Genomic DNA, 13,755 nt, shown 5'->3' on the forward strand with positions numbered 1-13,755 from the left:
ATGGTTCATTTTTGGTAGCATGATTGGGACCTACACAATATTAGGCAGGGGGGTTTAATGTTGTAGCTGATACTGTATATGTTTACAGCATATATAAAAGTACTTTAATATCATGGCAATGGTTCTTTGAAATAAGACATTTGCACCACCAAAATGAAGCTTCTTATGATAATATCTTTGTGAGGCAGAAAATTGTACAGTATATTCTAGTATGTATAGGTCTACAGTGGGGTCCAAGACTCAGACTATTAGTGAAAATGTTTCTATTTGTAATTTTTCAAATTTAATGCATTATTTCCTTACAAATTATATTATCAGCACAAGTTCAATTAAAAATTCTAATTAATTCCTAAAGCTACGTTCGCACTAAGTTTTCATTTGAAAACGCATTGATTTTGTTACGTTTACACCTCTCATCCTTCCACACAAGAGAGGTGATCCCCACCACTGATAACAGCACGTTTCAAAAACACTCTCCAATGCTGCATACTTGGAAAACGATGACCTCAGAAAATGAAAAAACAAAACCGATTAGTTTGGGTGTTGCCTTAGGATTTGGTTTGTTCACAAATGCTATCAAGGTGCTTTAGTGGAAATTTGGCAAAGTGAAGTTTTAAGGGACACTTAACATGTCACAATTGTGCTTACATAGTGGCCTGGAAATAGTACCGAATCTCAAATATGTCTTCTTAATGTTATGTCAACGTTTCTTGTTTAAAAGTTTCGAAATCCTACAACTTTGCTTATTTGTAAATTAAATTAGATTTTGGTCTTAGACTTTGGAATAATATATATATTTTTTTAATCGGCAGTGTAACATACAGTAGATTAATTTACATTTCAGTTTAAAACGCTTCATACATTGTTATGACAGATCGCCTCCAACATTTCAAGATGACTACTTAGCAATTGGTTTTCTGCTTAAACTCTGTCTCTAATAATAGAACATTTATAAAAAAAATGTACTTCAAATGAGAGCACTTGTGGGTACATTTACAGGATTTGCACTAATTACACTGAAAATTATTTCTGCAGAAACAATTACTTTACCCGATGTTGCTCCCTGGGTCACATGCATTGGCGGACATTAGTCTTTCAGTTAATGAGGAACTTCTACAGCAATGATCAGTCATTGCTCAAGGCCAAAGTCTTTCAGTTGGAACCACCGTGAGCTTGTCATTGTGGTTTGAAGCAGCAAAAATTAAGGTCACGGCTTGGAAAATTCTCTGATCAAGACGAATATACTATCTTGGTCAACCTATTTCTCCATTGACCATTTGTCCATGTATTGTTTATTTAACTTTAGCTTGTATCTCAACCAAATAATTAAATTTCATTGTTCAGAAAGTTTTAGCTCTCATGCGTAAACCTGATCACTATCTGGCCATAAAAGCAATTACCTAAGTTATAGTATTTCAATTCGATCAATCATACAAGCTGACTATATGATTTCCATAGTATATTAAATAAAGTGCTCATTGTCAGTCTCTTGAGATACACATAAATGACACATGCAGGACTCACTCTTAAAAAATGCAGCTGTCCTTGAGAACCTCTTTCAAGGATATATTACCAAAGATCTTAGTCATTACAGGATGATGATGTTTACAAGCCCCAGTACAAGCTACAAGCCCTACAGCAACACTTAAGAATTAATGACCGTTAAAAAAAAGGTCCTGAATATGTTCTCACACTAATTAAACAGTCAAATGAGGTTCCTTCTGGCTCAGGTATAATATAACCCTTCGGATCAACCCCTAGCTATACTCAGATGTCTGTTAATTCACTATGGTAAAGATCGTCCACAGGCCAATGAAGGAATGAACCTCACAAACAACAGAAGCCAGTTCTCGGTCTCTTCGGGACCTGGCAATGGAGACTACCGTAAATTCAGTTTGGGGGGATGTAGTAGTCATGATACTGAAAGTGTGGCCTCACGCAGCTCTGGGGTCTTTTCTGGATATGACACGATGGATACCCCACCAAGTTATGACTTCTATACTAACACAGAGGTTTTTGGGAGAGCAAGGAAATCAAGACCTTCTCTCTTTCAGCTTCACTCCAACCCTCAGGTAGGAACCACAGCAGTGAGACTCATGAAACACTTTTACAGTATAAAATTAGAAATTGCACGTGATAAATGAACTGATACATATTAAAGCAATGCTGTAATGCCAAAGTATTTCAGTGATAGGCCTTCCTAATACAAAGAAAATAAACGTTGAATTGCTAATAATATGAACCAATTTACTATTTTGAATTCATTCAAACTATTAGAACACACAAATATGGTATCAATAACAGTATAAATAAATCATGCTTTTCCATGAGCTTATTTACATTTTCTTCCAGGATGACCCATCTCCACCTCCTCTGTATGAGGAGACAAATGTGGACAAACAGAGCCCAGAGGAAGATGAATCTGCAGAACCTCCTCCAGAACCAGCTCGCTTTGGATGGGCTCAGGGAGTCATGGTAAGATGGATGATTTTTAAGGTTATCAGTAACATGCTTCATGATGTCTGAATTACATTGCAGTGGGGTTCAAATGTCTGAGTACAAAATTGATAATCTGGGATTTAAATCTGATTTAAACTAGGAGATAAACAGTTTCAGGATTATGAATAAATTAAAAGGAATAAACATTATGATATAAAATGAAGAAGAAATATTTCAGATTCTGCACTAGTCCTAGGTCACAAATCGAATGTAAGAAAATGTGTCACGTTGACCATATTTCCTCGCCTCCACTGATGAACACAAAATGCTCTTTGAAAAATTCTCAAATTATGCTGGATAATATGGATCAGATTTTGCACAAATTTGTGGAGCTTGAGCCAAGTACTTGCTGTCTTTAAAGCAAAAGGAGGACATGCCAAATGTGAAGAAATCCTGAAATTCATGTCAACTATTCAATCCACCTTTTGCTCAAATTGTATTGCTGATCATTTGTAAAGCACATTTTCGTATTCATTTAGAAAAATGCAAAATAGAAGCATTTTCACCAGTGGTCTCAGTTTTTAAAACTCACTGCATATGGGTAAAACTATACCCCAAGCCAAACACAAAGCATTGATTGATCTTCTGCTACTCCAACACATCTACTCTATTCATTTAATCCCTGTAGATCCGCTGTATGCTGAATATCTGGGGAGTTATTCTGTACTTGAGGCTTCCCTGGATAACAGCTCAGGCTGGGATTGGTATGTCAGTCTCTGTTGTTATCTTGTTTGATCTTACCTCTGTTAGTGTGGTGTTGTTTTTTTATGTACATGTTTTGCAAGATTTTTGTGAAAAACCCTTAGGGCTGTTGTAAAGCGGTATATTGCTGTGATATACTGGTAAGTCAATGTTTCAGCATGTGTCCTTATTAAAGTGAACGTGTTTCTTCCCCTAAATTCAAAGGTCTTACTTGGATTATAATCTTGCTGTCCTCCTCTATAACGGGCATCACTGGCCTGTCCACATCAGCAATTGCCACTAATGGAAAGGTTAAAGGAGGTAAAGACATGACAATATATGTACACTACCAGTCAAAAGTTTATTATTATTTCTGTTTTCTACATTTATAAATAATAAAAGTACAGTCATCAAAACTAGATGTAAACGGTCCTGCTCAACCCGCTCCGAGCGGGATCCGAACCGGTGTAGCCGGCACGGGAGGCAGGTGCGCTAACAAGGAGTGTAAAGGCTACAGTCTCTAGCGTCAGTCGCTAGTGTGCCTCTTGAGGACACGGGCATGAGGTTTACACGTACCACACAGCTTTGTACCAGCTGCCTGCCCTTACATATATAATACCACAAATGGAAGTGTTGGTATCATGTAATTACCAAAAACATGTTACACCTTGTATCTTAGCTTCTTCTTCAAAGCTGACACCTTTTGCCTTGATTACAGCTGTGCTGTAGGCAGAGTTTAAATTTCAACCTTTTAGATCAAAAGATTTAAGATCATAGGAAACAAATTCTGTCAAGTGTCCACATTTTTGACAGGTTCTGTATGTGCTGAGTGGGCTTGACTAACATACTGTAGTTCAGTAGTTCTCAACCTTTTTTTGGTGAACCCCTGCAGTAGTTAATTACTAATTTGTGTTTAAAGGTGCACTCAGTAATGTTTTACTTTTTCACAGGGTGGTTACTGGGATTAAACGAGTAGTATTCGGCAGGTAATGCGATCCTTACATGGCTGCCCCCATGAGGGGACCCTCTACATGTAGAATAAAGCAGCTTTTTTAAGGTTACTGATAGGACTGGAGTTTTGATCTCACATTAGTGGTCATAATCTTATACACATGTTTCAAAATTACAAATAATTTCTTCAGGAGGTAAACCTTTTTAATGAGGAATAAAATTACTGAGTACACCTTTAAGCCCTTATCAGACTTCTCTTCATGATACAATATTGCCCAGTCAAATATCCAATTTAATAGCCACCTCTAATCTGCAATCAGTTCACATCCTTTTTATTTCTTCCCCCAGGTGGAACATATTTCTTGATCTCTCGCAGCTTGGGCCCAGAGCTCGGAGGTTCAATTGGGCTTATATTTGCTTTTGCAAATGCAGTGGCTGTGGCCATGCATACTGTGGGCTTTGCAGAAACAGTGCAGGCTCTCATGCAGGTGGGTGATATGGACCAGCAAACAGCCCAGATGAATATTTTATTGCTCAGAGGTTCCTCTTTCTTAACTCACTTACTGGAGCTATCAGTAATGTTTCATTTAATATCTATGCCTTTAGATGGCAGGTGTTGGCATCATAGCACAGTTTCTGACATTGTTGAGATCTCTTCTGAAACTCTAGAGGAGAGGTGTGACATTTCTAAGGTCTTTTTCTCAATAAACAAATAAATAAATAAAATACAATTCTAAGAAGCAGAGGACTCCATTTGATCTCCATTTAATGTCATCTGATTAAAATGATCTCATTAGCGATCTTGCCATTATGTGAGAGTACACAGAATGTTGACTGACCACCGCTCATTTCTGCACTGAAACTGAATTATTTTTGACACAATGAAATTGAATTAATCTCTAACCCCAAAACAGGAGAGTGAGGTTAGTATGGTAGACCCACTTAATGATATCCGTATCATTGGAGTGATCACTGTCACCTGCCTGTTGGCTATCTCAATGGCTGGAATGGAATGGGAGTCCAAGGTTTGTTTCTCAAATTAAGCGATTTTCGCCTTCTTATTACATGAATAATTCCAGCTTTTGATCAATTCAAGCAAAGTCACATAGCTTGCTCCTGGTTCTGTTCCACTCCCAGGCCCAGGTCTTGTTCTTCTTTGTCATAATGGTCTCCTTTGCCAGTTACATTGTGGGTACCATCATTCCAGCATCTCCACAGAAGCAAGCCAAAGGTTTTTACAGCTACAGAGGTCAGAAAGCAATGCAGTCGATGTTTTCCACAAATATGCTACTAAATACAGTACTGTGCAAAAGTCTTAGCCACATAATATGTTTCATAAAAACATTTGTCCTAATATGGTTATTTATATTTTCAGTTTTAGTGTGTCAATGGGAAATATACATTTTAGACAAACATTCTTTTTGCAAATAAATTAGAATAGAATAGAAGAACAGGGAGCCCTGCAACAGATGTCATGAACACCACAGTGCCAACCACTGAGTCAGTCTGAGATTACATAAAGAGACAGAAGCATTTGAAGAACTGTGGTGAATTCTCCTAGAAGCTTGGAACATCCTATCTCCCCAAAAACAAGAAAAACTGTGTCCAGGTATACGTAGGAAAATTGGTGATGTTTGAAGGCAAATGTTGTCTAAATATTGATTTAGGATTTTTAAGTTTACTGGACTTAGTATGACATTAATTGATCAATGAAAACTATTATGCCATTATTTTTGAAGAAATCCTCACTCTGCAGCATTTTTCACAACTCCCTAAAACCTTTGCACAGTGCTGTACACTTCGTCCTAATTTTCTCAGTGCTTGTCATATTACACAGCCAAGTGTCTCTGTTTGTGTGCGATAGCCGATATTTTTGCGGAAAACTTTGTGCCCGGCTGGCGTGGACCGGAGGGCAGTTTCTTTGGCATGTTTTCCATCTTCTTCCCCTCAGCTACAGGCATCCTTGCGGGGGCTAATATCTCTGGAGATCTGAAGGCAAGTTTAGCTTCCAGTCTCAAAATAAAACATGTTATTAAGCATATTTATTTGTAGAAAATCAAGCCTCAAAAAGTTGTAATCACACAAACTACTTCCCACAGGACCCCAATATTGCTATACCCCGTGGTACAATGCTGGCTATTTTTTGGACCACTTTGTCTTACCTCATAATCTCAGCTACCATTGGTGAGTATCGGAAGTGTCTACCAAAACAATTATCCCATTATTTCCCATTAACACTAACAACTGTTCTTTCCCCATTGCTGTGCTATTGAATTGTATTTCAGGCTCCTGTGTAGTGCGTGATGCTTCTGGTTGTTTGAATGACACCGTGTCGTCTCTGTCTGGGGACTGCTTGGGTGTGAGCTGCAACTATGGCTGGAACTTCAGTGAATGTATTACCAACAAGACCTGCACTTTTGGAATGAGCAATAATTATCAGGTATCCGGCATGTCTAAATGGTCAATGAGTAGTGCTTTCGCAACAATGTGTTATTACAATTTAATGGGGCATGATCAAATGTCACAGAAGCTAAGCACACATGCAATGATACTTTGCTTGTGCTCATGTGGGCAACACAGTTTGGAATCTGTCTTGCACCATTCCCAGACCACATTCCCCACTTCTAACTCAACTATTTTGTCAATTAAAAGTTGGAAAAAGGTCAAAACCCCCCATTTCAACAGCCTCATTCAAACAGGAACATATACAGTATGTTCTTCTGTCTTATATCACTTCAGAGTTTAAGTATGGTGTCGGCTTTTGCTCCTTTGATCACGGCTGGCATTTTTGGAGCCACTCTTTCCTCAGCCCTGGCATGTCTGGTGTCCGCCCCTAAAGTGTTTCAGGTAATAAATGAGCCCCTGAACATTTTCATTCAACACAAAACCCCTTATTTCTTACAGCAAACTGTGTGTTTGTGATGTAAACATTAGAATAATTAAATTAAACATTCTTCTCACATATCTTTCATCCTTTATTTCTTCAATGCCTCGTCTCCCTACAGTGCCTTTGCAAAGACAACCTGTATCCAGGCATTGGATTTTTCGGGAAGGGTTATGGGAAGAATAATGAGCCATTGAGAAGCTACCTGCTAACCTACATCATCGCTGTATGCTTCGTTCTTATTGGTAAGCCATAATACATAAATCCTTAACCATGCAAGTTTTTAATGGGCCTCAAAATCAAATGTTTATTGTGTATTAAAGAAATGTCCCTACATACAATTGTTCTAATATGTATTTCAGCTGAGCTGAACACCATTGCTCCCATCATTTCCAACTTCTTCCTCTGCTCCTATGCCCTCATCAACTTCAGTTGCTTTCATGCCTCCATCACTAACTCACCAGGTTAGCTCAAATATCGAACAAAAATGGGTTAAGCTAATAGTTTACGATTTAATAGCCTATTTACAACTCTTAATGTCTTTGTGGTTAATAAAGCTCTTTAACCACTTTTTTAACCGTGCATAGCCACCGCAGGTTTGTTATCTTGAGATTACAAGATGAATGCAAACAAGGTGTGCTTTGCGGCAAGAATGCAACATTTTGTTGCAGCCATTAGCATCGTTAAAACTCACATACCAATCTACATGCTATCGGCAATTCACAAGTCTCAAAATAGCTGTAATCTTATTGACACACTCTAAATTTTTTCTCCTTTTCCTTGTATGTGGGCAGGTTGGCGTCCAACTTTTCGATTCTACAGCAAGTGGCTGTCTTTGCTTGGAGCTGTAGTGTCTGTAATCATCATGTTTCTCCTAACCTGGTGGGCTGCTCTCATAGCCATTGGCATAATCATCTTCCTGCTGGGATATGTGCTGTATAAGAAACCTGGTAAGACATCAACAAGCTCTTTATAGCTTGTGGACACTAGTTTTTCACAGAAAGAATGATCATATGAAGCATACTTCAGTCATAATTTCAAGCAGACATCATAACCTTAATGTGTATAAAAAGCCAGGCTTTCAACCCGTACTCAGAGCAAAACTTTTTAGCAAGAACATTATGGCTTTATTGTGTTTATGCATTGCAGATGTCAACTGGGGCTCGTCAATGCAAGCCAGCTCATACAACATGGCACTATCTCACTGTGTAGGTCTCAACCAAGTTGAAGAGCATATAAAGAATTATAGGTAAATTACTGTATTTGTTATTCTTTCCATGTTGTTGTTTGTTTTTCCTTTGGGCTTCGCTTATGTGTTCCATGTGTTTATCCTATTCTCTCTTTTGCTACTCTCGATCATTCATTCTCATCATTTCATCATGTGCCCTAATTTTTCCATCTGCTCTTTCTCTCAGACCACAGTGTCTTGTTCTCACTGGACCACCCTCTATGCGTCCTTCCCTGGTGGATCTGATCAGCACCTTCACCAAGAACCAGAGCCTGATGATATGTGCAAATGTCATTACAGTGAGTCTACCAACAGAAACATTTCATGCAGCCATTAGAACAGTCACACAGTCATTGAAATCCTGAAAATATGAGGGAATTTAAAAATTATAATGTTCTTCAGGCCTGGAAAGGTAATGGAAAATTCTAATGTTTTCTAGTTATGCTCAGCTTTTAAATATTGTTCTTTGCTAGAGCTAGTGCTAGTATTCAGTAATCCCGAACAACTGGAAAATTCGATTTTGTTTTGACAAAAGGTGTAGGAAACTAGCATTAAAGGGATTGTTCACCCCCAAAAAGCACAAAGTCAACATAAAAGTAATCCATACAACTCCAAAGGTTAAATCCATGTCTTCAGAAGCAATACGATAGGTGTGGGTAAGAAACAGATAAATATTTAAGTCCTTTTTTACTATAAATTCTCCTCCCTGCCCAGTAAGTGTTGATATGAACAAAAAATACAATTGAATAAGAATGTGAATGTGAAAATGGAGATTTATAGTAAAAAATGACTTAAATATTGATTGATTGATTGATTGATTGAAAAAAGTGTATTCTGCAGAAGAGAGAAAGTCATATACATCTAGGATGGCATAGGGATGAGTAAATGATAAGAGAATCTTCCTTTTTGGTGAACTATCCCTTTAAATTTGGGAAAACAAATTATGTAAAAAAGGTTTCTCGGGCACACCAAGGATATATTTATCTCTTTTCCCAGCTTTTCAGCGAATAAAGGAATACTTAAAAAAATTATGTGTGAAAACTTGTACTTTTTACCTTTTCTCCTGAACTGTCTCTTTAAATTACTGTGTCTTCTTAACAGAAGGGACCCTCGCCTGGTGCTGTGGACTCGGCCAATAGCAGTATTCATTTAAATTGGCTAAACAAGCGCCGCATTAAGTCCTTCTACCACACTGTAGTGGCTGATGACATTCGCTCTGGTGTACAGATGCTGCTGCAGGTCACCCACGTCACATAATGCATCATGCCTGACATTCTACCACATTATTAGTTCAAAAGAAATATTGTTAATGTTACTTTTCTGGTCTAGTAATGTCCATTTGTGGTGGTGTTTCTCTTCCAGAGTACGGGATTGGGTCGGATGAAACCTAATATCTTAGTGATGGGATTTAAGAAGAACTGGCGTAAAGGACAATGGAGCAACCTTGAAAACTATATTGGAATTTTGCAGTATGTATATTTTTTGCATTGTTCTGTCAATGTTTAATTATTTTAGAAAATCTCTAAAGGCATATGACAGTTTAATTAATTCCATAAATTTTTTAATGGAAGAGACTTAAACTTTTACATTTGGTCTCTATTAATCTTGTGCATTTGGACATCTTTATTGGTTTAATCCATATGTTTTCAGCGATGCATTTGACCTGCAATATGGTGTTTGTGTCCTTCGGATGAAGGAGGGTCTTGATATATGTCGAGCAATGCAGGCACATGGTTAGGACTGTTTCAAAACTCTGCTTTTCTTGCTTACACTATTTATGTGCAATGCCCTGATTTATGACCCTCTAAAAGCAACAACTGTAGACTAAATTCTCCCTTCACTGTAGTGAATCTAGGGTTTGAGACATCTACTGAACAGGTACTTGACACCAGGACCTCCTCTTCTACTACCAAACCAACAATTGACACATCATGTATGTATCCAAACCTTCAAATTGCGTGACTTTATATCAGGTTAGGTACAATGTTAAGACTCCTTCCAAAACATTTCCCCTCTTTTATCACCTGTGGCAGTGGATACTGAGACACTGATGGCCATGTCCCAGCCTGCCACTGTGTTTCAATCTAAACAGGACAAGAAGACCATCGATGTGTATTGGCTCTCTGATGATGGGGGTGAGATTTATTGATTTCCTATGGATCCAGATTGAAATACTGCCTTTGTAACTTATGTGAGAATTTATAGTGGAAAAACATGCCTTAGAGGTATTGTTTAGCCAAAACTCACCCTCATATTGTTTTGTGGCACAGAAAAGTAGATGTTAGGCAGAATGTTAGTCTGAGTCAGTCCCCAAACATTCTGCCTAACATCTAGTTTTGTGTTCCACGGGAGAAAGAAAGCCATACAGGTTTGAAACGACATGAGGGAAAGTAACATGATGACAGAATTTGTATTTTTGGATGACCTAGCCCTTAATAATTGAGTGTATTGTCAGGTCTGACACTATTGGTGCCTTACCTCCTGACCCGTAAGAAGCGATGGGCCAGATGCAAAGTGAGGGTGTTTGTCGGAGGTGAAGTTCAGCAGATTGAGGAACAGAAAGAAGAGTATGCATTGTCTTGAGTTTACATCATATTGTCCATTTTACACACATTGCATGTACAGTATATATCAGTAATTAATATATAATGTAGATACTGTACATTAGATATGCTATAATATGGTTTATTTAATGCATATTGTTACATATTTTGTCATTTATAAATTAATAATCAATGATTTAGCATAGAAACAACTGTTGTTTTTCACGTTTCCAAGTCTCTTCCACAGAAAATACATTAAATAGAGTTTGTGTCTTTGTCAATTACAGGCTTAAAGCTCTGATTGCCAGGTTCCGTCTGGGTTTCCAAGATATTCAAGTCCTTCCTGACATCAATGAAAAACCACAGTCTGAGCAGTACGGTCTCTCTTGACCTCTTTTAAACTCTATTCATGATACAGTTTTCTGTACTGACCTACTAGTCTTATGATATTTTCTCGAACTGTATTGCTTGTATTTGTTGTGGAATCAGTTTCTGTTCCTAAACATTAATTTATTTCTGCCCTCCCAATTATTGAAAAAGCATAAAGAGATTTGAAGATCTCATAGCTCCATATAGAGTAAGTGCAGTCCAAAAGAATGATGAAGAAGCTGACGAGACAATGAAGGAATGTCCCTGGATGGTGTCTGATGAGGAGGTGGAAACGTTCAAAGCAAAGGTAATTTAAAGTTAGAATGATTTTTCAATGATCTAGTGGTTTACTTTCTTCATAGACTATGAATTCTGATTATCTCTTTTTTGAACTTTTAATATTTTGTGTCCTGTTTGTGCAGTCCCTTCGGCAGATCCGTCTGAATGAAGTTATTCAAGATTACTCAAGAGATGCTGCATTGATTGTTGTGTAAGTGTTATTCATATATACGATGTGTTGTCACAACATCATTCAGATTACATGACAAATTAAGCAGTGATCAAACATTGTTTAACTAATAGCAGTGTAAATATCTGACATCACCTGTCATCTGTGACTTGGCAGCACCATGCCTGTTGGACGAAGAGGGGCATGTCCAAGTGCCCTCTACATGGCTTGGTTAGAAATTGTGTCCCGTGACCTTCGACCTCCAGTTCTTCTTGTCAGAGGAAATCAGGAGAATGTGCTGACGCAGTACTGCCAGTGAACAGCAGCTTTTTCTGACAATACTGTTCACATGCCTACATCCAAAGAAATAAACTTAGCTTGTCATTGTTAAACTGTTAAAATCGACTTATTAAAATGTTAAATTATGACCAATGTACTTAATTTCATGCTGTGTTTAATACTTGTTGTGTTGTTCAAAGGGTGTTTGTCCTCTTTGGTTTAACTTTAATTCTTAATCTATAATGTTATAGGAATAGTTATTCCAAAAATGAAAATTCTTGTATCATTCACTTACCGTCACGCCATCCCAGATGTGTATGACTTTCTATCTTCAGCAGAACACAAGCATAGATTTGTAGAAGAATATTTCAGCTCTGTAGTTCCTCACAATGCAAGTGAATGGTGACCAAAACTTTCAAGCTCAAAAAGCACATAAAGGCAGCATAAAAGTAATACATTCGACTCAAGAGGCTAAATTCATGTCTTTTGACGTGATATGATATGTGTGAGTTAAAAACAAATAAATATTTAATACATTTTTTATATGAAATTCTCCCTGCCTAGTAAGTGACAATATGCATGAAGAATCGCCAAAGTCGCCAAAGAAAAAAGAATAATTTGAACATGAAAGTGGAGATTGATAGTAAAAAAAAAGGACTTAAACATTGACCTGTTTCTCACCCACACATATCACATCTCTTCTGATGACATGGATTAAACCACTGGAGTTGTATGGAATACTTTTATGCTGCCTTTAGGCAATGGGTCCACCAAAGCATTTTTTGCCAGATGAAAATGCCAGGAATTCAACTGAAAACGCCCAGCTGGGAGTGCTTGAGAGCGCTTTGGTGGCACAGCGTTTTTTCAGCTGAGACACATTGGTTGCTATGATATGGAATAGACATGGAAGTATTGTGTTGCAAGTACCTAATTTCACAGAGAGTTTTTGTTATCAATAAGTACTGAATGTAAAAATGTCGGCACAAGGTAGAGTACTTGCTCTGGCTAAAGGGAAGGCTGAACCATGTAATGTTCCTCCAAGCATTATTTTTCATATTTATATTGTGATAGTCTGGGAATGTCTTCTGGTACAGACATGAATACTCAGAGACCAGCTACCTTCTCCTCCACTAGTTGTTCAGTCATTGTACAAGTAGGATGTGACGGTTGGTCAGTGTGGTATTTGTCCCGCACCTCCTCCAGTGTGATTGGACAGCTGGGTTAAAAAGTGATGCGTTTTACCCAATGTTGAACATTTTTCAACTCTCGGCGACCAGAAAAAACCGCCAATGCGCAGCGCTCAGTGTGGAATAGCCACTCAGTGCCTCATCACCTGCTGTTTTTTTTAATATTTTTTAATTTTTGGTCACCATTCACTTACACTGTGAGGACCTACAGAGCTTAAATATTCTTCTAAAAAGCTTTGTGTTCAGCAGAAGAAAGAAAATCATACAGAACTGGGATGGCATGAGTGTGAGTAAACGATGAGAGAATTAAAATTTTTGGGTGAACTATCACTTTAATGGCTTGTATTAGTGTTTGCTGCTTTAGTAATATGAACTTTCTTCAAAAAATAAAAGCAAAATACTAGTCAATTTTCTCTAAAACTAGAACTGTAGTTTAATTACAAGCCTACTAATTAAGTTACAAGCCTCTCTGTTGATTCTGATTATCTTAATTCAACAATTGAACAATTTGATTATAGAGCAATATATTTTACAATACAATTATAATTTGTATAGACTTGTTCTCTTTTTGATGAAAAATGTTACTTAATATATTTAATAAAGTACTACTTATGTATTGACTTGTTCTCTTGTTAATAACATTTTTAAAGTTACTATTATTTAACAAAGTACAACTTATATTAAGA

At 37.5% G+C, this 13,755-nt stretch overlaps 1 protein-coding gene across 1 annotated transcript; it reads left to right on the forward strand.

Moving 5' to 3' along the window:
• The first annotated feature begins 1,672 nt into the window (after nucleotides 1–1,672).
• LOC127622953 (solute carrier family 12 member 3-like) lies at nucleotides 1,673–13,658 on the forward strand. The gene is made up of 26 exons (XM_052097153.1): nucleotides 1,673–2,072; nucleotides 2,353–2,475; nucleotides 3,128–3,203; nucleotides 3,406–3,501; nucleotides 4,480–4,619; nucleotides 5,046–5,156; nucleotides 5,269–5,380; nucleotides 5,996–6,126; nucleotides 6,231–6,315; nucleotides 6,417–6,571; nucleotides 6,871–6,978; nucleotides 7,137–7,260; nucleotides 7,378–7,479; nucleotides 7,810–7,965; nucleotides 8,165–8,264; nucleotides 8,431–8,542; nucleotides 9,345–9,482; nucleotides 9,606–9,712; nucleotides 9,894–9,976; nucleotides 10,090–10,176; nucleotides 10,277–10,378; nucleotides 10,699–10,810; nucleotides 11,074–11,160; nucleotides 11,327–11,462; nucleotides 11,578–11,645; nucleotides 11,781–13,658. The coding sequence occupies exons 1-26, from the start codon at nucleotides 1,821–1,823 to the stop codon at nucleotides 11,920–11,922; spliced, it is 3,045 nt and encodes a 1,014-aa protein (XP_051953113.1). The 5' UTR covers nucleotides 1,673–1,820; the 3' UTR covers nucleotides 11,923–13,658.
• The last annotated feature ends 97 nt before the right edge of the window (nucleotides 13,659–13,755 follow it).

This window comes from Xyrauchen texanus, chromosome 29, assembly GCF_025860055.1.
Source record: "Xyrauchen texanus isolate HMW12.3.18 chromosome 29, RBS_HiC_50CHRs, whole genome shotgun sequence".
In the NCBI taxonomy this organism is placed as follows: Eukaryota; Metazoa; Chordata; class Actinopteri; order Cypriniformes; family Catostomidae; genus Xyrauchen; species Xyrauchen texanus.